The sequence below is a fragment of the Peromyscus californicus genome, unplaced genomic scaffold (assembly GCF_007827085.1).
Source record: "Peromyscus californicus insignis strain IS unplaced genomic scaffold, ASM782708v3 Scaffold_8__1_contigs__length_139910024, whole genome shotgun sequence".
In the NCBI taxonomy this organism is placed as follows: domain Eukaryota; kingdom Metazoa; phylum Chordata; class Mammalia; order Rodentia; family Cricetidae; genus Peromyscus; species Peromyscus californicus.
In genome coordinates, this window is record NW_026294606.1 from 90,577,052 (window position 1) to 90,604,419 (window position 27,368).

The following is a 27,368-nucleotide window of genomic DNA, read 5'->3' on the forward strand; positions in this document are numbered from 1 at the left end:
TCCCCAAATACCAACATTTACTCCCTGCCTAAGATGAAGAACCACAAAGCTAACGACACTCTGTTGTCCTGGAGACCTGAGAGGGCCTTGGTTACTCACAACCAGGAAACTCAGAGGGGCTAGGACCTTGCCTGGTGTCCTGGGACCAGATGTACAAGGCAGCATCTACAGAAGACCCAGGAATGGGAGCCTGGGAATGTATGACAGCCATACTGTCCTTTCTGCACAGACTCTGCCTGCCTCACAGGGATTCTCCACCATGGCTGTTTCCCACCACGGAGGGGACAGTAACTCCACACTCTGCCTAGAGGCTTCCTGGCACTGGCCTGTGACCATGTGTCCATCATGAAGCCAGTCCAAACTGTAAAGCCAGTGGGGTAGTGGACAGTCTCTAAGAACTGTTCTCTGCACTGGGCAGGTGGCATGGGGTGGGCACCTGGGTAAGGTTGGGGTGTTCTTTTAGGCATCCACCTGCCCTGTGTAGAGGGAAGGCCCAGGAGTAAGATACAAAGTTGCCTATGCTAACTTCTCTGCCACTACCACAGCAAGACCATCACACGTCACCCATCACCCTGGCTTTTCCCCTTCCCAGTGAGGCTCCTGGAGCAGCCCCTCCTAAGAGGACACAGAAGCCCCCTGTGTCTGTGCTCACTGCCCACGTGAAGTCAGACCCTAGTACTCAGAGGACAGACACACTGCTTCAGACAGGAGGAGAGCTCCTTTTGGCCCACGTCCTCCAAAGAGAAGCCTCAGGATGGATGAGCTAACTAAAGTAAAGTTGAGAGAAAGACTGGAGCACAGGGAGAGAAGAAGTAGCATGGAGGAAGGAGAGTCAGTGTGGAGAAGCAGAAGGAAGGAAGGAGGGGCGAGAACAAAACCAAGGGACCAAGGCCCAGGCCTGGCTCTTCCTGGCCCAGGCCACTGACTACTACAGCTCAGCAGGGTGGAGTTCACCTGCAGCTTCTGCATGCTCAGGCAGCACCTCCATCAAGATCCCAGAATGCACTGGAGGGATTGTGCAGCCTGCCAACACCTGCTCGGAGGCTGTTTAGGTACCCACAGCCCCATACCACCAGCAGCCTGCCGTGGACAGATGTGCACAGAGAACCACTCTCTGAGTTGTGTGGCTTAGCAGCTCCGGTCCTTTACGCCTGACCCCATGAGGAAGTGACTCTCCTTGCTGTGGGCAGGACTAAAACTGAGGTGTCACCTGACTTCTGAAAAAGAGTGGAAGGTCACGAGCAACTTGGCCCGGCTGGTGCCTTCTATCTAGTTGTTTCCTGAGAGCTGAGTTCAGGATTCTGCAATGTCCTACACATGGAACATCGATCACAAATCTAAGCGCTCTCTCTCTCTGTCTACGTGTGTGTGTGTGTGTGTGTGTGTGTGTGTGTGTGTGTCTGTCTGTCTGTCTGTCTGTCTGTCTGTCTGTCTTTGTCTCTGTGTGTGTGTGTCTGTCTGTCTGTCTGTGTCTGTCTGTCTTTGTCTCTGTGTGTGTGTGTGTGTGTGTGTGTGTCTGTCTGTGTCTGTCTATCTTTGTCTCTGTCTGTGTCTGTGTCTCTCTGTGTGTGTGTGTGTGTGTGTGTGTGTCTGTCTATCTGTCTGTGTCTGTCTGTCTATCTGTCTGTGTCTGTCTGTCTTTGTCTGTGTGTGTGTGTGCGCGCGTGTCCAGCACTTGATGGAAACCTCTGGGACTGGGTGATGGAAGGAAGTCTTCTGTTAGCAGGGGTCACTGAGAAAAGCAGCTGCTGGAGGCTGGGGTACTTGAGTGACACCAGCTACTCTCCAGTAGGTCTATGCTGGTCAGTTAGCAGCTGCTTGGGCTCCAGTAAGGAGGATGCTTGTGAGGCCTAGGCAGCAGGAAAGTTGGACTCAGAACAGGTCACTGGGCCAGTAGCATGGACCAGCTCAGCTGTCTGGGGCGGGGGTGGGGGATGGGGTTGTGACAGTGCCCATCTTTGGGCCTGAGTTGCTCCTAGGAAGCTGGCTTGTCACAGGGTTCTCTGAGAGAACCTGGGGCTATGGGGCCCTGCTACTGTGAGGGGATGTCAGGCCAGAATGCTCCTCACAGCTACTGTAGAGCCACAGCAGCAAGGTTCATCAGAGTGGCACAGCTGTGAACCATCGTCACAAAACACGCATGTCCAGACTCCAAGGAAACCCACCTGCGTTCACAACTCTTTATGACTGGGCACAGCTTTTACTCTAAAAGTATGTCACAGAGGCTTCTAGGGAACACAAGTCAGACCCCTGCAGGCTCAAAGACAGCCCATCTTTGCTTCAAGGGACCACCCTCAGCACTTCTGGTTACCAAATGGCTGAGGGAGAGGTGGTAACTATCCTTCCATGTGACTGCAGACCAGATAACACCCCCTCCAGTGGGAGTGACAGGAGCTGCAAACAGGACAGCTTTTCTACACCCACCCTCCACTTCCACACCAGTGGGATTCCTGTGCCTAGCCCAGGTACAGAGGGGCACATGGAAGAGTGCCATGCCCCTGAGGGCTAGCAGTCTTTTGCCCATGTGTGCCTCTTGGGGTGGCTCATAGTGTTCTGTTTTCTAACTATCTCAGGATGCTCTGACCCTGGCAAGCTCTATCTGTCTTGGGCCAGGCCCTGTCACCAGCCTACCTAGCACAGGGCATGCCTCCCCAAGGACACCCTCCCCTCCTGGCAGTGGCCTTGGAAAGAACCCCAGAGCTGTAAAATGGAACGAAGTCACGTGGACACACACCTCTTCTCCTCCTGCTCTCCAGCATCCCCTCTGGAGCGGCAGCAGAAACAGGTAAACAAAGGCACATGTCAAAGTCATGCAAGATATGTGGATGGAAAAGAGCAAGCAGAGAGGATTATTCTAGGTGGGAGCAGAGAGGACAGAGAGAGACAGGGAACCCAGAACAGATGGATCCCTAGGAGCTGGGAGAGCTCAGCAAGAAGCCAATGGCGTGCCTGGAGGCCGCCCAGTCTCCAAACAGAGTGGAACTCTCCCCAGGGTCTTCTAGAAGTCTAGGGCCTTGTCCACCCCATGCTCCCTCCGTTTCCCCAGGAAACAGTCCCAACAAACGGTCATGGGACTTGAGGCAAGCCACCTCATTCCCACTGGCCTCAGCTGCTCCTCTGAGGAAGGGTTCTACCTCAAATAATCACTTTCCCACAGAGGAGCCTCGACCAGATGGTGCTCTGCTCATCTGCTCCCTGCCAAACACAGCAAAAGGCCCAAGGCCTCCCTAGTGACAGTCAACTGAAGCTCTGAGACACTGGCTACAAAGCCCCACACTTGGTGGGCCAGTAGGGCTGGCCTGGCTTCCACAGGGACTGCTGCCTTGCAGCTGACTGGAGTGGGTAGCAACCTGTGCCTGCTCCCAAAGAGAGCCTCGGTAATATTGGGGGACAAGCCCTTCCCTGCTTTCCAGGCTTTCTGAACAGAGTCCCACAGGGCATCTGAGGTGCAGGACTAGTATGGGCGTGGCTGAGAAGGTGCTTAGGCTTCAGCTATAGGCCAAGAGGGCGGCTGCACTGCCAGGCCTGATTCTAACAGTGAACAGCGGGGTGGAGTGGAGGCCAGTGGTCTCCCTTGCGCAGAGGTGGCATTTTTAAGAGGATCAGGCCATGTCATGCCAGAGCCCCAGAACAGGAAGCACCATGCAAGCTGAGCATCCCACCCCCAAAGCTGTGAGCACTAACCCCTCAGGCAGCTTGCAGGGCTCTGGGACACATGGGTGGAAGAAACCAACAGCAGCTCAGCCGTTTTGCTGGCTCCCAAGGACTTGGGAGAGTGAGCCAAGACTTGGTCCTCTCTCCCAAGGCTGGAGGGGACACTCTTGGCTCATACCTGGTGGTGGGAGATCGCTTCCGCCTCTCACAGTGGACAGCATCAAAAAAGGCCGCATTCCAGAACCTTGACGTGTGCCTGCAGGATGAGACATGGTAAAGTTCTACCCAGGAGTAAGCTGGTCCTTCCTACGTTCTACCCCAAGAGTAACAGCTTCTCATTTTGTGAAGCCTGAGAGGTAACTAAAGTGTTGCTCTGGCAGGGGATGGAAGAGTTGAAGAGGACCGTGGGAAGTGGAGCAAGCCAGCCTGTTCAGTTGCTTGGGCAGGCAGCAGTAGGCTTCCGAGGGAAAGTGGACAACTAGACCCCTGCCCTACTGAGCAGGATCTCACCAACATGGGAACGCTGAAGCCACACACCATGGCAGTCATAGGAACATAGCCACAGGACCATGGAAGCTGGAACAGTTCTTCCTGTAGAAAATCAGGGGTGGCCTCTGGCCTGCATCTGCACATGAAGGTTCATTACCTTACGGCCACATGGCAGCTTTGACTACACAGCACAGCGTGTGGGAGAACAGAGACCATGTGACCCGGAGTCCACAAGAGTGGCTTCTGGCCCTTTGTTACACCAGCTCCAGGAACCTGAGGGTACAGCAGAGCTCCTGGGGTAATATGGACCCAGTAATATGGTAATAAGGCCCTCCTCTCTGCTGCATGGAGTCTGCCTCCCTGTGCTGACCTCTGCTAGCCTCTACCCAGCCCTCTGCCCTGGGAGTTCCCATTGTATTTCTTAGCCACACTTCTCACATGGCCCTTGCTGTACTGTGACCTTTGAAGGAGGAGCCACGTTGATGCATTCTATTCAATGCTAGAGTTGCTCCTCACTGATGAGTGAATGTGAGGTGGGAGGTTCCCCAGGGCTCTGGGCAACACTAAAGGCTGCCAGAGCGCCTCACTGCTGCTGTCTTGGTCTGTTTTGTGCTAATGCCTGGTGGTGTTAGCACAACAATATATTCAGAAAAGATATTTATTTGACTCAAGATTTATGGCTAGAGGGTCCCAATAGTCTTGTACTGGTTCCAACAAGGATCCCTGGCTGTATCCCAACATGGCACAGGAGAGGCCAAGTGTATAAGGCTGCCTTGCTTTGCAACATACTTGACTACTTGAATTCCTTCCTGATGGTGCCCAGGCTGAGTCCCTAGTGACCTCACTTCTAAAGCTCCTACCATCTTAATTTCACTACACCAGGGACCAGAGCACAGCCCCCGGTTCTTGCTTCAACTGTGTGTGTGTGTGTGTGTGTGTGTGTGTGTGTGTGTGTGTGTGTGTATGCACAAAAACAATATGTAACTGATATCCCGTGAAGTTTACCCAGTAATGTGAGATGTAGCTCAAGGGCAGTGTTGGCTTAGTATGTGATAGCCCTGGCACAAGAAAATTAAATAAAGTATGTAGGGGCTAGAGGGATGGCTCAGTGGTTAAGAGCGCTATCTGCTCTTCTAGAGGACAGGGGTCCTGATTCCCAGCACAGACATGGCAGCCCACAGTCATCTGTAACTCCAGTTCTAGGGGATCTGACGCCTGTTTCTAGCCTCCAAGGGTACCAGGCACATACGTTGCACAGACACACATGCAAGCAATACATTCCGAATAGTAACTTAGAGAATGTATAAAGGAACAACTAGGGCATGAAATTCAGTGATTTTTTGGTGTATTCGGTAGTACAGCTCTCTGCACTGTCTGACCCCAGAGCACTTCTGCAGCCCCACAAAGGAACCCCACAGCAGCCACTCATCACTCTTGTCACTTCTCTACTGCGGCTCCTGTGCCCTGCGTTCTGTACACACAGGACGAGATGACTCATGGCCTTTTGTTTCTGCCTTCTCCATGAGTACAATGGCTTGGGGGTCACTGTGTGGTGATCTGTGTACAGGCTTACTCCACAATTCATGGTGCAGAAAGACCACATTATGCCTACTCTAGAGCCAGCTAGCCTTGTCCACTCGGGACTGTTCTGAACAGGGTGCTACAAGCTCCATACAGATTTCCGTGTAGGTATTTGCATGAACCCACAATGGAATTTCCATAACGGCCATGCTGCTGTACCTTCCCACCTCCACGGAGAGTCAGATGTCTTCTTCACATCCCTATTAAGACTTGCTGGCATCGATCCTCTCACTGTGACTACCCTAGAGGTGAGGATAGCCACTACCTTTGCTGGAGACACAGGCAGCTGAGGGGCTGGGCAGCAGCTAGGTCCGGTCAGTTGGGGCAGGATGTGGGTGGGCCTTACCAGATGGGCTGCTGCTTCAGATGTGTGTACAGGTAAACCTTCTCCCCCTTCTGTTCATCTTCGGGGCTGATCACGGTCACTGCAAGAGCAAGGACATCTGAGGGCAGCCTGTGCTGGACACTCCATGATGGGAGATCCTGCGGACACTCAGCAGGCACTGTGTCTCCCAAAAGCTATCAAGCTACACTGCCCACATTCCAGGAAGCTTTCGACCAGCCTTAGCTTAGGGATTCTTCCCAGTGCGGTCCATGAAGTGGTACCACCTCTAACGTCTGGCTTAACTCCCTGGGGTGGAGGATTAATTTCTGCACAGTCTGCTTAGAAAGGCAGCCCCTGTAGCAAAGGCCTTCCCTGTGCAGCTTGCTTGTTCCTGTTGTTGCCTAATGGTGGGCCAGTTTACGAGTCCTGGGTGGTGTGTATTGGTTACAAGGCCATAGAGGTAGGCCCTGCCTTCCTTCACAGGCACCCCTTTCCCCCAGGCATCAACCCCCAGGTTCCACCATGCCATAGCACCCCACCCCCAGGTTCCACCATGCCATAGGCCCCGCCTCCCTAAGGCCCCCCTTCCTAGACAGCCCAAAGAGCTGTGTTCTTACCAGTCTTCAGCTGTCTGTCCTTAGGTTTGTTTTCATCTTCCCTGGAGGGAGAGAGACCAAAAAAGTGAAAAGGTGGCCCATGCTACACTTCCTGTCTGATGCTGCCCTGTTCTCCGTGTGGCTCCTCTGAAGAGAGGTTGGAATCAGTGCCACAGTGGCAACTGATGGGACTGGGGACTGAGGCCTGTGGTGCTGAGACTGCATGGCACCATTTTCTTTGAGAGCACTCTGTGGAGAGGGAGGGATCAGTTGTGTATCCTGGCTGTAACCAAGCCTCAGGTAGTGCAGGGCCCTGGATGGCCGCCCCTGTCCTGTTGTACCCCTCTTCATGGTATCTCAGCTTCAGCACTCCTGTGACCAGTGCTCCCTTCTCAAGAGCCCTCTGGGGCCAGGCATGGTGGCTCATGACTTGAATCTCCAGCACTTGGGAGGCAGAGTCAGGCAGATCTCTTTGAGCTTCAGGCTAGCCTGGTCTACATAGCAAGCTCCAGGACAGCCAGAGCTACATAGAGACCCTGTCTCAAACAAAACAAAAAAGTTCGCTGTCTACCAGAGCAGCCTCTCTGGAGGCAATGGCACCTCACATTAACTTGCATGACAGTGGGAGGGACAGGGGGTGTGATTTCCCTGTTGCCAAATGACAAAGCCAAATGTGCCAGCAAGCAAACAGCATGTGGAAACCATGGGAAGCTCTGGGAGTGCAGGGTCATGCTGAGCTGGCAGCTGTGGGACTCAAAAGCAGCTGCAGGGTCAAGACTAGGTAAGCCACCTGCTTCTCCCAAAGTTCATCTCCACACAAGCTCGGGCCTGTGCCCACACTCACTCATTTTTCCTGGCCAGTGGTCCTTTCAGCTTGGTCTCCAGCCCCCCAAAGAAGCCCTTCATGTTCTCCGTGTTCTTCAGCAGCCGCTCAGCAATGTCCTTCTTCTCTGCCAGCCAGCTGTTAGCTGACTTCAGGTAGGAGTCAATGCTGCCAGCTGGCTTCTCCCTGGGCTCTGCAGGGAGCAGGTGCGGTTTGCCTTGGAAGAGGGGAGAAAGGGAGTAAGGAGTGGTTTGCGGCATGGACAGGAGAGGGAGAGTGCCTGAAGGTGCCTCCCAGGGACTGTAGACTAGAAGGCGCTGTCCTCAGTCTCCCCAACAGGGTGGTCAGAAGCAGCTGGCGTAGCAGGCTCCTCAGACAAGGATGGGCAGGCCTCCCTGTACACAGACTGCACAGAGCAGTGGGCAGAAACTATGAAGTAGCCTGAAGGAGCTGGCCCTGGACAGAAGAGAAGTCTACGCTGAGAGCCACACAGCGGGTCTGAGAGGCTGTGGTAACAGAAGAGGCTGCCCTGGGTGGGGCACAGGGCAGAGACTCAGCCCTGTCCCAAAGGCATCTGGAATGGGCCTTCCTCAGGTAAATATGGGAAGAAGATGGATAGCGAGAGATGAGTGGGGTAACCCAGAATCCTTCCTTAGGACAGTGAGTGGAAATAACCCCACCAAGATAACCCCAGTGGGCCAAGTGTACATCTTTGCACAGACTCTGGCTAGGTGAGTAGAATGAACCTTTCCATTTGACTTGATGGTAGCCAACAAGCACACAGCCTGCTGGGAAGGGCCAGGCTGATGATCTATAGCAATCAGGCCAGTTGGGGCTTCAAGGAGCAGAAGACCCAGAGCACACACAGAGGGAAGTGGAGCAATAGTGAGCAAGGAGGGTGGGAGGGGACTACTCCATTCCCCATGCCCAGGTCTCCACAGAGAGGCTCTCAGCACTCTCTGTGAGGAGCTGAACCAGGCTCTGCTGGCAGGCTGCAGGGCTCAGCACAAGACACCTTGGAGCTCCTGCACACTGGGTGTTTCAACACAATGAGCCAAAAGAGACTTCTCAGCTCTGTATCTTTGCTTAGTCATCCCCAGCCACCCCGGACTCTTCCCAGGATATACAATCCCAGGCTGCTCCTCTAGATGGCCAGCTCTGAATCCTGCTTTGCTGGAGCAAAAAACGGAGACCCCCCCACATGCAGCACTCCTGCCTCTATCATTTCCTTCCCTACATAGACAGCCAGCCCTGACCCCAAGTGCAGCCCACCTCTCCCTCCATGTTAGGAGTGCCATGCCTGCTTGTCCTGTCCCCAACATCAGCTCCCTCTCTGCAAGCCCTGTAGCACCTGCTGGTAATCATGGAAGCTTCCCTTCATATTGTGTTACCAGCGCACAACTCCATTCCCGGGTCGCTGCTCTGCTCAAGCTGACTCACCCAGGTGGTAGTAGGTGAAGCACATGGTCATGAGGTTCTTGGCAGGTCCAAAGTCATCCATCTGGTGGCACCTGGGATGGGAGCAAGGTCAGCTGGCTAGAGCCCCACTACCTGACTCCCTGCAAGTTTGTTTTGTTGTTTGTTTGGTTGGTTTTTGTTGTTGCCGTTTTGGTTTTTTTGAAATAGGGTTTCTCTGTGTAGCCCTGGCTCTCCTGGAACTTGCTCTGTAGACCAGACTGGCCTCAAACTCAGAGCTCTGCCTGCCTCTGGGATTAAAGGTATACGCCATAACCAGGCACTACTGCAAGATGATGAAGCAGGACCAAAGTGCTTCAGAAGCCTCAGCTCCCAGACACTGCCACAGCAGCGACAGGAACACCCAGCACGCAGTCAGGGGAGCCACTGCAGGTGCAAGGCCTGGCTCTGGGTGTGGGAAGGTGTTTGTGGCTCTCAGCCTGGTCTCTCTCACATTAAGATCAAATCAAGGCCCAGGAATCTCATCCCAGGGCACCCCAGTAGGGCCAGGACCTGAAGTCACCTCAAGCTTTGGTCCACACCAGTGGCTCAGACCATTTTGCCATTGCCCCTATTCTCAGGGATCATCAGGATGTGTTGTCCCTCACATATATGCTTGGAAGTCAGTAGCTCCAGATGTCCTGGAGGGCTGTTAGGAGATGAACCACTGGACAGTCCCAGGCTCAGTCTCAGGGGTTTGGTGGGGTACGAATACATATAAGTCATAAGACCCCAGGCCACTGTTGTCCCTACCCTCCTGGTCCAGAGGTAGCACAGTAGATAGATACTCATGCCCCTTGTGTCACTTGTTGAAAATCAAAACAAACTATCGAATACAAGAAAGTGACATACCAAGTGGCATTTTACAAATGCAAAGGACCAGTCTTACGGTACTGCAGTGTGCTAAAGATTACAACCAAATATTAATGGGGTAGTCACATGGCCATCCAACTTAGCACACGAAAGGAGAGAAAGAGGCTTTAAAAGGAGGAAATTATACTAGTCCAGTTAGACTCTGCACTCCGAATGAGAAGGCAAACCGAACAACCCCATCTCCGTCTGGGCAGGAGGGAGCCCACTACTCCGCTCCCAGAAGATGCTGGTCACGAATTCTAGCCAAGAGTGGGCGACAGCTGGTGTGGCCGTCACTCACAGCTGGCTCATCATGGGTGGGAAAAGTGGGAAGGACAGCTGCAGGGGACTTTGAGGGAGGACGCCACTTACTCAAACAGCACCACTGCGAAGGACTGCACCAGGCGGTAGAAGGTTGGCTCAGACACACACTTGGACTTGCAGCGCTGTGCAGAAAGAACCAGGCAAATCAGCAGGACTTGGTGACATGCAGCAGTTCAGCAGGGCTAGAGGCTTGTCACTCTGCATGTCTCCATGCTTCTTGGATGGGCCCCAGGAGCTGCTTCTCTTCTGCCAGAACTCTGGACAGGACACAGGCGCTTCCCAGGGCCCTCTGCATGGGAGCCCAGAAGGTGCTCTCCTGCTCTCACAGGATCATAAAGTTTCTCCGTGGAGAAGTGTGGCGTGACAAAACCCTAAATGGCAACTGGCTCTTCCTGGGTTTGTTAATTACTCTTTTCTGCATTTGCTAACTTCTCTATGAAGAACACATCCCTATTACAATGGGAATATGCAAGCTGTGAATCTTCCCAAGCTATCTCAATACATTGGTTTTACTTGCCTCTCACAACCTTGAAAGTGTTATCGTTTACAAAATTTGAATACTACAGGTTATTTAATAAAAATATGCATGGACAGAGCCCACATGCTTGCCTCTGGAAAAGAATTTGGGGAGACTTCCCAAGCTTGCCATAGTCCTTATTCCTTCCAAAGTTGAGCTTCCGCCAGGCGGTGGTGGTGCACGCCTTTAATCCCAGCACTCGGGAGGCAGAGCCAGGCGGATCTCTGTGAGTTCGAGGCCAGCCTGGGCTACCAAGTGAGTCCCAGGAAAGGCGCAAAGCTACAGAGAAACCCTGTCTCGAAAAACCAAAAAAAAAAAAAAAAAAAAAAACACAAAGTTGAGCTTCCAACCAGGGGGCAGGCCTTTATAGCCTGCCTCAGGTGTCTTTGCCCTCATCCACTGGCTTATGTCCTCCACTCTCTTCACCATAGCGGTACTGAGCAGGTAGATTGGTGGTCCTTTTTGTCCACCTTGCACTCACCTGTGCACTCACAAACCGTGCAAACCACTCACGGCCTTTCCCGTCTTCACCACTGCAGTACTCTCCAAACTTGGCTTTCTCTTCCTGGTCCAAGTCCTCCCTGTGAATAGCCAAACATTTTCCTCAAATTTAAAGAAGAAAATGAAGCAGAAGGCTGAGGATTGGCCAGCGTATGTAATTTGTACTTATGGGTTTGTCATCAGACAATAATAATATTATCAATCATATAAAAAACATGTATAAATATTAATATATTATATATTAATTGATATATTAATATAATATAAGACATAACATCTAAAATATTATAAATATACAATATGTATTATATATATTTTTAAGATAAGAGTCTCTATACTAGTCTTGTCTCAAACTTGCTATATGGCCAAGGATGACCTTGACCTCTTCATCTTCTGCCTCCATCTTCCAAGTGCTGGAATCCCAAGTATATGCCACCATGCTTGGTTTATGCATTGCTTGGGATTAAACCAGGGCTTCATGCACACTGGGCAAGCACTTTGCCAGATGAGTCACAGCCATAGCCTAATAGGTAGACATTTGTTTTGCTTTTAATCTGTATTTGTTTTTTTTTTGGTTTTCAAGACAGGGTTTCTCTGTGTAGTTTTGCGCCTTTCCTGGAACTCACTTTGTAGACCAGGCTGGCCTCAAACTCACAGAGATCCGCCTGCCTCTGCCTCCCGAGTGCTGGGATTAAAGGCGTGCACCACCACCGCCTGGCTGTATTGGTTTTAATGAGAGTGCACTATCACCCTATGAACCCCAAGACCATAGCTGTGGGCAGACTGTCCCCACAAGATAGGCTTGATAGAATCCAGGTGCACACCCAGAGGAGCTACAGTGCTTGAAGCTCTGCATTTCCACCAACTCAGGAGACGCTGATGTGGCTGGTCCATAAAGAACCTAACCCCTGGCAAGCTGCTGTAGCTGCTAACACATCAGTGACTAGACCTGGGACCCTGTGATTCTGGGCTGCCACCTACCCCCTGTCCCAGCTGAGGTACCACTTAACAGAGACATGGAGGCAGAGCTAAGGGGGCCAACCAGACATTCCCTGCTCAGGCCAGATTCTAACCCCAAACATCTGCTTCCTAAGCTTCTGCTGTTGGTTCCTATATTCTATTCCTTCAAGAACCAAAATAGAGTCAGGAGATGGCAAGCACAATTACTTGAGTTTGATTCTGGGAACCCATGTAAAAAGCTGGATCTGATGGGCCAGCTAGTCTATAGTGAGCCATGCAGTGGTATAACAAGAGAGACCCAGCCTTAACAAGGTGGAAAGTGAGAACTGACTCCTGAAAATTATTCTCTGGTCTCCATACACATGTTGTAGCACATGCACAGACCCCCTGACTCCTTCTTTTTTTGGTTTTTCAACCCAGTGTTTCTCAGTGTAACCAGCCCTGGCTCCCTGGAACTCACTCTGTAGACCAGGCTGGCCTTGAACTCACAGAAATCTGCCTGCCTCTGCCTTCCAAGTGCTGGGATTAAAGGTGTGCACCACCACTGCCTGGTCCCCTGAGTCTTAATTAATTAAAAGAGAACCACAATAAAAAGGCCATAGAGAAGTTCCAGGAAGAGACTCCGAGGAAACAGTTATTTAGGAATCAGCTGCCTGTAGACTCCAGCAGGAGGCTGGGTGACCAGATTCTGTTGCCTTTATCACTCTGAATTTAGTTACAGCAGCAATAAGTGCAGCCTCCTGGCCAGCTAGGCTCTGAGACAGCTGGAGAAGCTTCTCTGGACATGCCCAGTGGCTGGGAGGCCAAAGCAACAACCAAGTAAGACAAGTATCAGTGGAGCTGGAGTGCGGAGTGGAGGGAGCAACCTCACAGAGACCAGAGTTTAAAATGCAGAGAGCAGGGCTGTGGAAGTGGCACAGTTGGTAAGCAGAGAACTTGAGTTTAGATCCCAGTGCCCACATAAAAGCTAGACATGCTAGCATGCACCTGTAACTCCAGTGCTGGGGACAGGGACAGGAGCATCTTGAGGGCTCACTGGCCAGCCAGACTAGCCAAACCAAGGAGCCTCAGGTTCAGAAGAGACCCTCTCTCAAAAAGGTGAAGAGCTAACAAGGGAGATACCAGACATCAACTTCTGTCCTCGGCACACTCACAGGCATGCACACCTGCACACACAGGCATAACCATACAGGCCAGAGCCAGATACAAAGGCTTGTATCTCAACAAGGAGTAGTTCAACAATAAGACACTTGCCTAGCATGTATGAGGCCTGGAAATTCTATCCCTGTGGTGGTTTGAATGAGAATTGTCCCCATAGGCTAATATATTTAAATGTTTAGTTCCCAGTTGGTGGAACTGTTAGGGAAGGATTAGGAGGTGTGGCCTTGATGGAGGAGGTGTGTCACTGGGGGTGGGTTTTGAGATTCAAAAGCTCATGCTATTCCCAGTTATCTTTCTCTGTCTTGCGCTTATGGATCAAGATATAAATGCTCAGCCATGGCTGGGCGGTGGTGGCGCACACCTTTAATACCAGCACTTGCGAGGCAAAGGCAGGTGGATCTCTGTGAGTTTAAGGCCAGCCTCGTCTACAAAGTGAGTTCCAGGACAGGCTCCAAAAGCTACATAGAGAAACTGTCTTGAAAAAACCATAATAATAATAATAATAATAATAATAATAATAATAATAATAATAATAAATAAATGCTTGGCTACTGATTTAGTGCCATGCCTGTCTGTCTGTTGCCATGCTCTCCACCATGACTGTCATGGATTCATTCTCTGAAACTGTAAGTCCTAAATAAATGTTTTCTTTTATAAGTTGCCTTAGTTATGGTATCTCTTCACAACAATAGAAAAGTAACTAAGACAATCCTCAATACCCTCAGGAAAAAAGAATGCACAGAGAAAATTCTGAAATGACATATGTCAACAGCTAACAGAGCTCATCATTTGTTTCTCTACAGCGTCCTCTGCCTCTGTAGCAATAAGGGTGCAGCCCATACCATACAGGCTACTGAAGACACCATGGAAGACAGTCTCTGATCTGCTTCCTTGGTCCTATGAGGCCTAGGCAGAACCACTCATGAAATGAAAAGTGAGAAAACTAAGGGGAAACAGATGAACTGAGTCTGTGTTCCAGTGCTGACCAGGACAAGCAGGGAACATGGGCCTGGCCAGGCTGAGGACCACTCCCTCTGTGGCCACCCTTGGTGCTGACATCCCAATTAAGAGTTGTCAGTATGCTGCCCCCAGACAGTCACAAACAGCCTGTAGATACATGGCAAGCTGCTCCAGGGAACAGGTATTAGTTGGTCTGGGGTAGAGTCCAGGAGCTGAGGACTGAACCCAGGGCCATGTGCTTGTGAGGCAAGCACTCTACCACTGAGCTAAATCCTCAACCCCCAGGACTGGGAACTCTTTAAAACCTCCCAATATGACTTTATAGGCAGCCTAGGATGGCCACTGTGGCCTACAGTAGGAAGCAGGTCCCTGGGACCTGATAGCAGGCTAGTGTCCTTAGAAGGTCTACCCTGCATTCCAAAGAAGGTTTAACCCCCATCCCAAAGAGGGCCTACCCTCCAGAGAAGATCTTCTCTACGTAGCTGCGCATGAACTCTCGAAGTGCCAGGGTCTCCTCATCTGGGGCTGAATCAGCACTCTGATTGGAGGAGAAGGACTCATTGGAGGAAGAGCGGCGGTCTTGGTCCCAGGATGGGTGTGAGGGTGACTCGCCCATGTCATTCTCACTGTCTGCAGACTCAGTGGTCTCACTTTCAGATGCACCATCACCCAGGGAGCCATCTGGGTCCTGGAGTATTGAAGGCGCTGCCTCCAGGGGAGGGGACGTAGGTGGTTCAGTCTCAAAGTCAATCAGGGAGCCCACAGGGACTTCTGGGGCCTCCATGGTGGCTGGGCTGCCAAACAGGATGGGTACAGCCTGAGGAGCAGTTTCTTGAAGCTGCAAGCACGCACAAGTATGTTGGGAGCCTCTGGCTACCACCAAGGCTGAGTCTCAAGCAGTTCAGAGGCCCTATGGCATCTGGAATGGAAACAGACATAAACACTGTCACTATGAGAAGGCCAGTCCCCCAAGGAAAGTCACTGATCCCAAATCAACCTGAGGAAAGCATGAGTCACATTTTTCCTGTACTAACGATAATCTCTGTACCTACAGAATCTGGGATGCCACCAGCCAGTGTCTGTTTCCTATGTCCACTTTGCTGCCATGTGGTAGCAGGCCATGGGAGCCCAGGGACACCAGCGTCAGGATCCCTCCCAGCTAAGCAGCATACTCCAACTCCACATGCTCCAGCCAACCAAACCAGAGCCATCACCAGAGCATAATGCCACTCATTTTCCCTGGCAGCCAACACTGACCAGGCACAATGCTCTGGCTGGCTCTGTCCTCAGTACTGTGTAAGTGGCACCCCGCTAAGCAGCACAGACCCCTCACCTGCAGAGTCCTTTCCCTTCAGTTTTCCCTCCAAAGCCAGAGCCTGCCCCGGCCTCTTGATGCTTCTCAGTCTCTGTGGTTCGACCCTGTTCTTCCCCTCTTCCTGGGCTGCAGCTACCTGGATATCAATGGGAAGTCACTTCCTGTGCTCTGATCATGAAGCCTGGAGTTCTTCCTCCTCTCCCTTCTCCTTTGCCTCTCTCTTTCTCTCTCTCCCTCCCTCCCTAGCTCCACTGCAGAATCCTGTTCACCCTCAAGGCTAGGTCAAGTGCCCATCTTCTGAGAGGCTTCACTCCCCAGCAATTCAAAATCAATTATGGTCCCTGCTGACCTGGCCTTTCATCTAGACTCATGTATGAGCCAGTGCAGACTCTAACTGAGCATCTGGTGCATGAATGAGCACACCTCACTGGGAACATACTCATGGAGCTGAGAGAGCATGAGAACCCTGTTTCTTGGCACTGGCTCAGGATGTATTTGTTGTTCTGGAAGTCCTTCCTACCAGTACTGAGGGTCAGCAGCTGAATGGCAAAGGCCTGGGACAGACATGCTTAATGGTGGAAGAAGCAACCTCATCCTGCCTCAGGCCTATCAGACAAGATACCTGGGAGGCTATGCAAGGACAGGGCTGCCATCTGTACTGCTGAGATGATTGCATCTTCTGGGGGAAATGTAGTTCAAGCCCACACATGCTGACTCCTGAGAGCAGAACACTCACAGGTTGATCATAGATCCCCTCCAATCACCCAGCACAAGATATTTTTAGATTCTCTGAGTCAGAAAGATGAAACAGCTGGCTCTGGCCACCATCCTCATGCACACATGCACGGGGCAGTGATACACGTGCAGTAGAGCCCATAAGGCCTGAATCAGTGTACAGGAGACTCACAAAACTTGGCTCTGATAGCCTGTCTAAGCCAAGACAGTGGCAAGGGCTCACAAGGTCAGAGGGCAGTGAGTGGTAGCTCAGAGAGAATGGGATAAAGAGGGGCACTGGGATCCCCTCTCCTACTAACATCTGCTGCCCGTGGCCCTGCTTTCTGGGAAGGTCTCCTAATGTGAGACATCAAGACTGGGTTAGATGTCAAGGGGCCACGTGGAACCACATTCCTACTCTCCAAAGAACAAAAAGCCACACACATGGCCACATGCTTGTGGCTACCCATGAAAAACATACAAGGAAAGCATTTGTAGTGACTAGCACAGGGGCACTGTTAATCCTACCATATTATAGATTCACGCAGCTCTAACCAAACCTTGATTCTCATTAACACACAAATCACTCAAGAGAACACACAAGAGGAAGCACAGCCACTAAATGTTTGGACAAGTCTCAATCCATACTAATCACCACACAGAAATATGCGAAATTTCTAGGTGTGGTGGCTCATGCCTATAATCCCAGGTAAAGACAGGAAGATCCAGAGTTAAAGCCATCCTCAGCTACAATGTGACTTTGAGGCCACTACATTTGACCCTGTCTCAAAGAAAAAAATTAAAACACATAAATTAGGACATTCATGTACCCAGTTACAAAAATTTTAAAACTACAATCCATCATGCCTTTAATCCCAGCACTTGGGAGGCAGAGGCAGGTGGATATCTGAGTTTGAGGCCAACCTAGTCTACAGAGCGGTTTCCAAGTATCGCCATAGTTCCAGTAAAACTGACCTTCTCCAGATCCCTGGCAATCAGGGCAGATGCAACTTCAGAAATTTCATGTCTGCCACTCCTCCCATTCAAGAATTTGAATGCTTTGCATTTATTCTAAGAAAAGAATTCAAACCATCAAAATCAGTTACACAGGGGAAAAAATGTCACTACAATAGTATCTGTGACCCTGACAGACAGGCATCTACAACAGTGAGTGAAGAAGTGACATGGACATCATAGCAGTCAGTGACTAAAGAGTGAGGACAGTGTCAATAGTGTCCTACTGTGCACCATCCCTGCTGGGGCACTGGGAACATAGGGATGAAAGTAAGTCGGATGACAGTGGGCTGGAGACATGCACAGTACTGGTTATAGGATGGCACTGAGTCAGGTCCCCTCTTCAGCCCATTTTCATACCAGTGACCCATGAGCCAAAGAAATCAGTCTAAGAGGACAGAAGAGCCACATGGGCCTGCCAGCATAGGAGGCATGAGACAAGACTGACTTATTAAAGGCCACTTCTGATCCAATCTGGGGCTCATAGGGCTGGTAAATAAGTCACCCTTTCCCAGAAGCACAGAGCTACCTCTGCCTCTATGGGTTCAGGATGGTATCTTAGTCATTGTTCTGTTACTGTGAAGAAACACCATGACCACGTCAACTCTTACAAAGGAAAGCATTTAATTAAAGAGGGGCTTTCAGAGAGAGACAATCAGCCTGGCTTGAGCATTTGAAACCTCAAAGCCCACCCCCAATAACATACTTCCTCCAGCAAGGCCTAACCCTACTCCACACCTACTCCAACAAGGTTAAGGCCACACCTATTCCAACTATGTTATATCTCCTAATCCTTTTAAATAGTGCCACTCACTATGAGCGTATGGGGACCATTTCTATTCACACCACCACAGATAGTAACAAAATCACAGACCAGGGACAAAGTGAGAGGAAGCAGAGGGGGCAGATGCTGGTCCTTAGCCTTGTGCATGACAACATGTCAGTTGTCCCTGAGGATGCTCAGCATCATGGTCTCATCTCTCACAGAAGAACAGGCCTGCTGGCCAACCCTACATGCAGGGCCAGGATGAGGTGGTGTGTGTCATAAGAGCCTGGACATCAGCTCCCAATCTGCTCCTCAGAAAGACAACATAGCCATAGGCTTCCAGGTGAGACAAGGTCACTGCAACTTTCATGATAACCTCCGGGGGAGGTCTGGGATTGCCGGGGGACATAGAACTGACACTATCCTGCTTGGAGCCAGCTAGGGGCTCCCATTAAGAAGCATAAGTCCAGCCGGGCGGTGGTGGCGCACGCCTTTAATCCCAGCACTCGGGAGGCAGAGCCAGGCGGATCTCTGTGAGTTCGAGGCCAGCCTGGTCTCCAAAGCGAGTTCCAGGAAAGGCGCAAAGCTACACAGAGAAACCCTGTCTCGAAAAACCAAAAAAAAAAAAAAAAAAAAAAAAAGAAGCATAAGTCCAGTGGCATCAGAGTTTCTAGAGTTTTCAAGGCATGCTGAAATCTGCTATGTGAAATCTTCCAATTTTTCAATAGTGGCAATGGATTTAAATTCATTTCAAAGCACTTTGTGAGCCCGAAATCTGTAGATCGCACTTCAATCTATTGGAGGGGGCTCCAAGAGGCCCTGGTGGTGCCCAGTTAAAGACACTGGCTTTCAATCTCAGGACTCTGCTCCACAGTGCAGACATCCTCAGGCTTCCAGAAAAGCTACCTGTCTCTCTGCACTTTCTGGTTCATGGTCAAGGTGCTGCTAAATAACTGTGACTGCCACACTCGGCTGAGATTCCTTCATGCCACAAAACATTGATGGGACTGTGAATCAGCCACTGTGAGAGGAGCTGGAGGCACAGCCAAGAACAAGAGTGTCTGCTTGCCTGTGCTCACAAAGCTCAAGAGCTAGGGGGAGGAAAACAGAAACAGCTCCATTGGTAAAGTGCTAGCCACACAAGCAAAGGCCCCACCTTTGATCCCCTGAACCCATGTTAACACAAACAGGCCATGTGCAACATCAAACATCTGTAATCCCAACACCGAGGAAGAGAAAACAGGAGGAATCCCGTAGTTCACTGGCCAGCCAGCCAGCCAGCCTAGTCAAATCTGCAAGCTCCAGGCTCAGTGAGAGATCCTACTTCAAAAAATACGGCACAGAATGTATAAACTGATGATATGATTGCTTTGTAGTATGGTTAAGGGGAAGGTTTTTATTGTAGATATGAGAGTGAGAACAGTCAGAGGCACCTGGAAGAGTCCAGAACAGAGATTAAGTAGTAGACTAGCATGACCAGCAGACTGGACCTGGCCTTGAGAGAAGCAGGAGCAGAGCAGAGTGATAGAGAGAGTGAGAGGAGAGAGTGTGTGTGTGTGTGTGTGGGGGGGGGGGGGCGGGGAGTAAGAGATGAAGACAAAGAGAGGGAGGGCATAGCCAACATAATCGGGTTAGAAGGAGAATGAGTAGCTGGGGGAGGGGAGCCTGTCATCAAGGGAAGTTTAAAGTAGGGGAGGAAATGAGAAGAGCTAGGATGCCAGCATGAACTCTGAAATGTGTAACAGGTACTTTGGGGTGATACTGAGGGAGCCTGGAGGCCAGCATGTGCTTTGGTATGCTAATAGATATCGCAGACAGCCATCTGTCCTTTCTGCCAGGGATAGGGAAATGGCTTCTTTTGGTAGAGGGGAACCAGCTTTACAAGTTCCTGAGAAACGCTTGTGTTTTGTCTAACCTCCAGAATTTGGGGAAATGGAGTTTCCTTTGGACCTGACACAGAACAAATGAATAAGACATCTGACATTGACCTCTGACTACACACACACACACACACACACACACACACACACACACACACACACACTCATAGTACTACTGAGATGTTCTCAGGTAATGCCCCAAACAGTGCTGTTAGGTCTGGGAAGGAGACCTGGTGCCCAGAAGCCAGTACCACACACAGGTCCTACGGTGACCATGTCCTAGGAGGCAGTTGCTGGGCAGCTGCTCATGGGAAAAGCAGACCAGGGAAGCTTTCCTGGCTATATAAGGCCTAAATGGGCCATAGGAAGTCTGGGAGGAAGGTACAGACCAGGGAGGCAGAGCCAAACAGGCAGGCCCTGGGAGGCAGCTGTGGCATCAGCATTCTGAGGGTAGGGAAGGCACCCTAACTTCCTCCCTGGGTTCCTCCCAGCCCTACCTTTTCATCAGCCCTTCCTAGCCAGGCTTCAGGAGGAACTATGGCAAGACTGTCTGCTATTGCACTTAGCCACATCCCCTGAGCTTTGCTCAAACTCTGATTTTCCCAACACACCACCAGAGTGAGAAGGCTGGGACTTCCCTAGAAGGTAACTTTGAGCCAAAAGGGTATGTGTGCATGCAGTGTACATGTGTGTACAAGCATGTTCTGGTCTCCCTGTAGCCCAGCCCTTGCATGAACAGGACACACAGCACCACATTTGCATGTATCTGCTTTACCTTTTGTCCAAAAACTGCCAAGAGTAAAGGCTAGAGGGGCCTGGCAAGGCTGCATCATGGTCCTGGGTTAGGCAGGTAGCCTGATGCCATCACCAGGGGCCTTAGAAATAAGGGGGGTCAGAGTCAGAAAAGGAGATGATGACACTAGGCTGCTGGGATTGATGATAGAGAAAGCCAAGGAGTGTGGGCAGATGCCGTGGGGAACTGGAGAAGCAGGAAAACATACTTTCCCGCAGCCTTGAGAAGGAATCTTGCCAGCAGCACCTTGACTATCCCAATGAGCAACTGAGAACTCCACAGTAGTAAAGCAGTAAATGTGAGCTGCTTAAAGCCACTAAGCACACAGACATTTGTTCCAGTAGCAATAAGGAAGACAAATGTCGTTAGGACATAAGTACCTGTCAGGTATAGACATCTGGGTGTTTCTTGTAGCTTCCAGGTCCCAGAAAAAAAGCTACTGAAACTTGAAGGCAGTGTGGAAGTTAGGGTTTGACTGGCCCACACCCAGCAGGAACCATCACAAATCCCTTTCCGGCTTGCTCTGGGATCTAACAGGCTTCTGTAATGGCCTGTTAAAGCTGCTTCCTCCTATTGGCCACTCAAGCTCTGGAGACTCTGAAGACTTCAGTCCCTTCCTCAAACATGCTACAAAGGGGCTGGGAAGCAGGAGGGCAATCCACCCTCTCCCTCTGCGTGGTCCTTCTAGCCTGCAGTGTGCTCGTCATATGTCCCTTTTCAACACTAGAAGACAATGGACTCTTCTGCCTCCAGCTAGTGGCTGTTTCTCATGACAGCTGCAAACACACCAGAGGCCCTGTCCGAACAGTGTTCTCTGGTGTCCTGAATGGTGCTTGGTTGGAAACTGACTATGCTGATCTGGGTGCAAATGTGAGAATCCGGCAGAGTAGCCTCCTGGCTTAGAATTCTGGTCTCTGGGACAGAAACCCAAGAGTCCAATAGCTCACTCCCTTCACAGGTGCTTAATATATTACCTCGTGTGATGGTTCATACTGTCAACTTCCCAGGACGTAGAATCACCCATGAGATAAGCCTCTGGTACACCTGTGACATATTATCTAGATTAGGCTAGCCTCTGGCAAGATCTGTGAGGAATGTTCTTGATTAGATGAAGAGAAAGGAGAAGGCCTACCCTCAGTGTGGAGCTGAGGTCCCAGACTGAATAAAAAGAAGAAAGTGAGCTGAGCACCAGCACTCATTTCTGTCTGTTAGGTGCCTCAAGTTCTTGTTGCCTTGGGTTCCCCAGTGGGATAGACTGTAACCTGGAACTGTGAACTGCACTGGAATCGTGAACAGCACTGGAACTGTGAACTGCACTAAGTCCTTTTCCATGATCCCTTCTGTCAGCTGTTTTATCACAGACACGGAACGTGGTTGAGATACCCTGCACAGAGTAACCACTGCAAGTACAGTGGAGGAAAGAAACTCAAAGGACCACAAGGCTCACAGACCTCAGCCCACCCTCACACACGCAGCCTGCTGTTCACAGTGCTTCCTGTGACTGCCTGTGTTTTCTGAACATATACTCCTACAGCTTCCCCTTACATCCTTCCTGACCTAACAAGAACCCCAGAAGGCTCTGACACAGTGTCTGGCAAAGTCCCTGACAAAGCCTGGGTGCCTACTCCTCCAACCAGGTGGCAGCCAGCCACCCAAGAAGTCTGAAAGCAGGCCACCTACCCTAAGACCAAAAGAGGATCCTCAACTCTGCCAAGCTGATGAGTTTAACCCCAAAGCTCCTGACCAACAATCTGCTCCTCACTGAGAGTAAGTGACTGTACAACCGGGAAGGGACTTATGGCTAGTTGAGGAGGGAAGTGGTAGCTAGCTGGGCTAGGAAACAGTCATTCCAATGAATGCCAAGCCATAGGGAACATTACCAATGTCCTTTTAGATAGCAGGGTGCACAGGTAGCTGCTTTTAGATTTATACCCAGTTAATATGGCTCCAGGGCAATTTACAGACTTGCAGAATCACATAAACCCATTATTGCCCTTAAGTGATGGGATGAATTGAGTTTCTTGATAGCCAAACCAAAGGCAACAACACATGCTGTGCTGTGAGACTCCTTTTGTCCAGCCAGATGCACCTGCCATCACTTTCCTTAAGCACCTGCTGGGCCCCTCCCCACGAAAAGACCCTGGTTGTCCTGATGACAAAGTCTCTAACAAGGCAGAGACCAAATGTTCCTTTAAATGAGTCTAGAAAGCAGCAGGCAGCCAATCCTGTGCCTTTGGAATGGGGATCTGGCTGCCTGGAGACTGCCGCTAGGTGAAGACATGCATGGCATTTTGTAGGTCTCCCATCATGTGCCAGCTGTCTCCTGCTGGAGTTCTAAGAGGGTTTCCAGTGCCAGCACAGTAAGTGCTAGCCAAGACAGGAGCGGTGCTGCAGCTGCCAGGGAAGGAGCTGCCGTGAGGCTGTGAAAGTGGAAGTTGGGCTATATCCCCAGACATCAACAGCACCTTACACAACTGCAGGGGACATCCTATGTGGAGGCAGGTAGAGCAACATCTGCAGGGGACATTCCTATGTGGAGGCAGGTAGAGCATCAACTCCCAGCACCTCCACCCGGCCCCAGCTTCCAAAGGCACACTGCTGGTAATGGGGACAACTCAATGATCTGAGGGGGCAGCAGGACAAAGAGGCTGTCACCAAGAAGAGACAAAAGGCTTGGGGAAGGGTAGCTGAGGAGAGGCCAGGGGTACACTATGACAAAAGATTCTCAGGGGAGACCATGAATAACATCAATAGGCTGGGTCATTACTGTGGAAACAGCACACCAGGCTTAGAACATAGGTAACAAACTCAAACTCATGATACAACAAGAAAAAGTGGCCTGACACTAGTTAAGTGCTTGATGGATTTTTTTTTTTTTTTTTTTTTTTTTTTTTGGTTTTTTTCGAGACAGGGTTTCTCTGTGTAGCTTTGTGCCTTTCCTGGAACTCACTTGGTAGCCCAGGCTGGCCTCGAACTCACAGAGATTCGCCTGACTCTGCCTCCCGAGTGCTGGGATTAAAGGCGTGCGCCACCAAATCCATATATGGTTTTTCGAGACAGGGTTTCTCTGTGTAGCTTCGCACCTTTCCTGGAACTCACTCTATAGCCCAGGTTGGCCTCGAACTCACAGAGATCCATCTGCCTCTGCCTCCCTAGTGCTGGGATTAAAGGTATGTGCCACCACCGTCCGGTTCATATCTCATTCTTTTACAAAGGACCTATGAAACAGCTGTGTCCTTTACTGTTCCCATCACCACAGACTCATCATGATGTGGTTGTCACTATGTGGTGACAAGAGTAGTCCCTCCTTTTCTTAAGCAAAAATAAAGAAAGCATATAAACCCTAACCACACTGCTGATAGAGTCCTTGCAAAGTGAATACACCCATGTGGTCAGCTACAAGGACAGAACAGAAGGCCTGTGCCTTCCCATGAGGAAATACCACACTGAAAGGTACTCAAAGGGTGATGACATACTTACTATGAATCCATGTGTCAGGGCAGCAACCACACAAGCTAGAATGATCTTGAGATGCACCGACAAATGTCTGATCTAAAGCCAAGTAACAATGTTGTTTGTGCTTGTGCAGATTAGAACGCTGAGAATACTCTGCAATTCTGCACCTTGGAAGCAGTGGTCAGCTTCCTTTTCCACGGCAATACTGTGAGTAGCCATGGCCCTAGATATTGGCTATCTCCCAAGTTCAAAGCAACCCTAGAGTCATCTATGTATATAGAATAGATTTACGCCGGGCGGTGGTGGTGCATGCCTTTAATCCCAGCACTCGGGAGGCAGAGCCAGGCGAATCTCTGTGAGTTCGAGGCCAGCCTGGGCTACAGAGCGAGATCCAGGAAAGGCACAAAGCTACACAGAGAAACCCTGTCTCGAAAAACAAAAACAAAACAACAACAAAAAGAATAGATTTTCAAAGGCATTTTAATTTGATGCATTTGCAAGACTTTAAACATGATGAAAAGAGGATACTGGAGGGATGGCTCAGCACTTAAGCGCACAGACTGCTCTTCCAGAGGTTCTGAGTTCAATTTCCAGCACCCACATGGTGGCTTACCACCATCTGTAACTATAGTCCCATGGGATCCAATGGCCTCTCCTGGTATGCAAATGTACATGCAGACAATACACCCATATACATAAAGTACATAAATGAATAAATCTTTTAAATAAAGATGAAAAGAGAAAGCAGAGAGCTGCTGAGAATCTTCCTAGTATCCAAAGGCATTGAAATTAAACCATGCTGAGCTGCCATGTGTAGATCACGTCAAGGAACATTGGAGAGGAAGTGGAAGGAATTCATGGTTGGGGGACAGTTAATTGGAGACGGGACCATAACCCTCCCATCTGTAAGGGGTTGGGCAGGAGGGACTAGACTGGTATGGTTCCAACAAGGTAAGGTATGGCCTTGAACATAAAATCTTCTTGCCTGGAAAGCCAATCAGAAGGTTTTAACAGGAAGGGGCTCCTGTTGTTTCCCTCTGAGATGTCTGTGAAACTCAACCTAGCTTTTCTCTGCTGCAACCCTCATCATGTTACATGCAAAGGGGTGCCAAATTTATCATCTCTGGGAAGAATGAGATGGCCAACATGTTTCCAAGGCCATGGGAAAAAGAGAGAACTGACTGTCGGTCCCTAATCCAGAGGGTTAAAACAATAGGTAACATTTTCCATGAATAGCAACTGGCAGTATTGCCCATGACTAGATGAGCCAGGCTTTGTGCACAGGCTGGGAGCATGGCATGACAGAGGCAGGCTCCCTCCTCCTTCTTCCTTGATTTGGCTACCACAGAAGGTTCCAGAACAAACTCCATCCCATAGCCAACATCCAGAAGAGTCTAGCAGCCCAAGTTGCCATGAAGGGAGGACAGGACTTGTGATAACAAGCAACAGCTCCAAGTCTGAGCCATGGGCTTCTGTGTGCCACTCAAAACTCAAGCTACACTCAGAGGTAATGGTTCAGTTATCTCAGGCAAGTTCACTGTTTTCCATGACCTTCACCATTCCCCAGCTCCACTGTTTTCGCACTAACCACATGCTCCAGCTCAATGTCAGTCACTGTCCTTCTGTGAATAGGGTCTCTCATTATGTATCTGTAGGTGACCTGGAACTTGCTATGTACACCAGGCTGGCCTTGAACTCACTGAGATCTGCCTGTCTCTGAGTGCAGGGATTAAAAGTGTGTGCCACCAAGCTTGGCCAGCTGCAGGTTTATTTGTTTTGTTTTTTGAGACAGGGTTTCTCTGTGTAGCCCTTGGCTGTCCTGGAACTTGCTCTGTAGACCAGGCTGTCCTCGAACTCACCCACCTGCCTCTGCCTCCCAAGTGCTGGGATTAAAGGCGTGCACCACTACCACCTGGCTGAGCTGCAGTTCTCTAACAGAACAAACAACAATTGAGACAGCTGGATGCAGTCTGTACACTGGCTTGGCTTGACTCTTCATCCTTTTTGGTAAGTTTACAAAATACATGAACAGTGCGTGTCTTTTGCTATGGAAAAAAGAGCTGGCCATCCCCAGATGGAGACAGGTTCCCACAGGATATGAAAGTGTGCCTTTCCTGAAATCCCACTGGAGGTCACGATGGGAACAAATAATGGTTCATTCTCTTCAGGTCCAGTGCTGTCTGCTGGCTCAGGAGAGGGTCAAGCACAAAGCTGTGCATGTGTAGAGGACATGTGTCCCGTGGGAGGAGAGATCAAGCTACTATCCCGGAGGCAGGAAGCCCTGGCAGGCTGCCTAAAGTCCTCTGCAGAAAGGCCACTAATGTCCATCTCCGCCTACTCAGGACACCTGTCATCTCGGTCAAAGCTGCCCACACAGCTCTCCAGGGACAAAAGCAGAGATGCTGCCAGTATTCAGAAGCAACCTCAGGAGGGTACGTGAGCACTTCTGAACCTTCATCAGCACCCTACCCCTTCAGGGCTGACTTTCTCTCCTACCTTCCCTTTCTCTCTGGCTGAACCCCTAGCTAGCTGGAAACTGCTCCTCCACATGCAGAAGTCTCAAGCTGACAGTGTTCTATGTGGGTGCCTTCTGCAGGTCACTGGCATCCTCTGACCCCCTCATGTCATCACACCTGCCTGTTCGGTCTATCCTAGGGCACTAACCTGAGCATACAGCAAAGCCGTGCACTGAAAACATTACGTACATTTTGTTACATTAACTCTGGCACTTTGTGGAAATATGAGAGCGGTGACGACAGTGCGGCATCAGGGGAAATGCTTATGTTAAATGACAACGAAACGAAGCTAAAAAGGGGAGCAGTAAGACGATCACAGCCAGCCCTTGGGAAACCTGGCTGTCTTTGTAGGTGGCCGTAGGGATCGATGCATGTAGGGATGATGATGTAGGGGACGATGAAGGAGGCCTGTCCAAGAGCTAGAAGCACTCAGCAGCTTGCTAATACTAGGTGTCTGAAGGGAGCTCAGCATGAAAATCCACAGTGAGGAGAACCCTGACAGCCACGGTCAACGTGCAGATGGGTATTCACTGATGGGGACTAACACAGTCCTTCGGAGGGTATTTTAAACCATCAAGAATCATTCCTGCAGTAAAAACTTCTCTTTTGAAATAGAATTTCATTTAGCCCAGGACAGACTTAAACTCACTATGCAGCCCAGGATGACTTTGAACTTTTGATCTTACTGTCTCCAGCTCTGGAATGGTCTGGTTACA

The 27,368-nt window shown here is 50.3% G+C and overlaps 1 protein-coding gene across 5 annotated transcripts in view; it reads right to left on the bottom strand.

Annotated features, from left to right (window-relative positions):
• Positions 1–27,368, bottom strand: part of Kiaa0513 (KIAA0513 ortholog) — a 50,386-nt gene that overhangs the window by 5,978 nt on the left and 17,040 nt on the right. For 2 of the 5 annotated variants that reach the window (XM_052729306.1, XM_052729307.1), the window contains exons 2-11: positions 17,203–17,298; positions 14,654–15,117; positions 11,098–11,197; positions 10,148–10,221; positions 8,909–8,979; positions 7,490–7,685; positions 6,667–6,707; positions 6,071–6,149; positions 3,833–3,910; positions 2,735–2,764 (exon numbers count right to left, since the gene is read on the bottom strand). In XM_052729306.1, the coding sequence (XP_052585266.1) occupies positions 2,735–2,764; positions 3,833–3,910; positions 6,071–6,149; positions 6,667–6,707; positions 7,490–7,685; positions 8,909–8,979; positions 10,148–10,221; positions 11,098–11,197; positions 14,654–14,982 (998 nt within the window). In that variant the 5' untranslated portion in view covers positions 14,983–15,117; positions 17,203–17,298. The remainder of the gene's footprint in view (positions 1–2,734; positions 2,765–3,832; positions 3,911–6,070; positions 6,150–6,666; positions 6,708–7,489; positions 7,686–8,908; positions 8,980–10,147; positions 10,222–11,097; positions 11,198–14,653; positions 15,118–17,202; positions 17,299–27,368) is intronic. The other 3 variants (XM_052729304.1, XM_052729305.1, XM_052729308.1) reach the window with 2 other exon arrangements.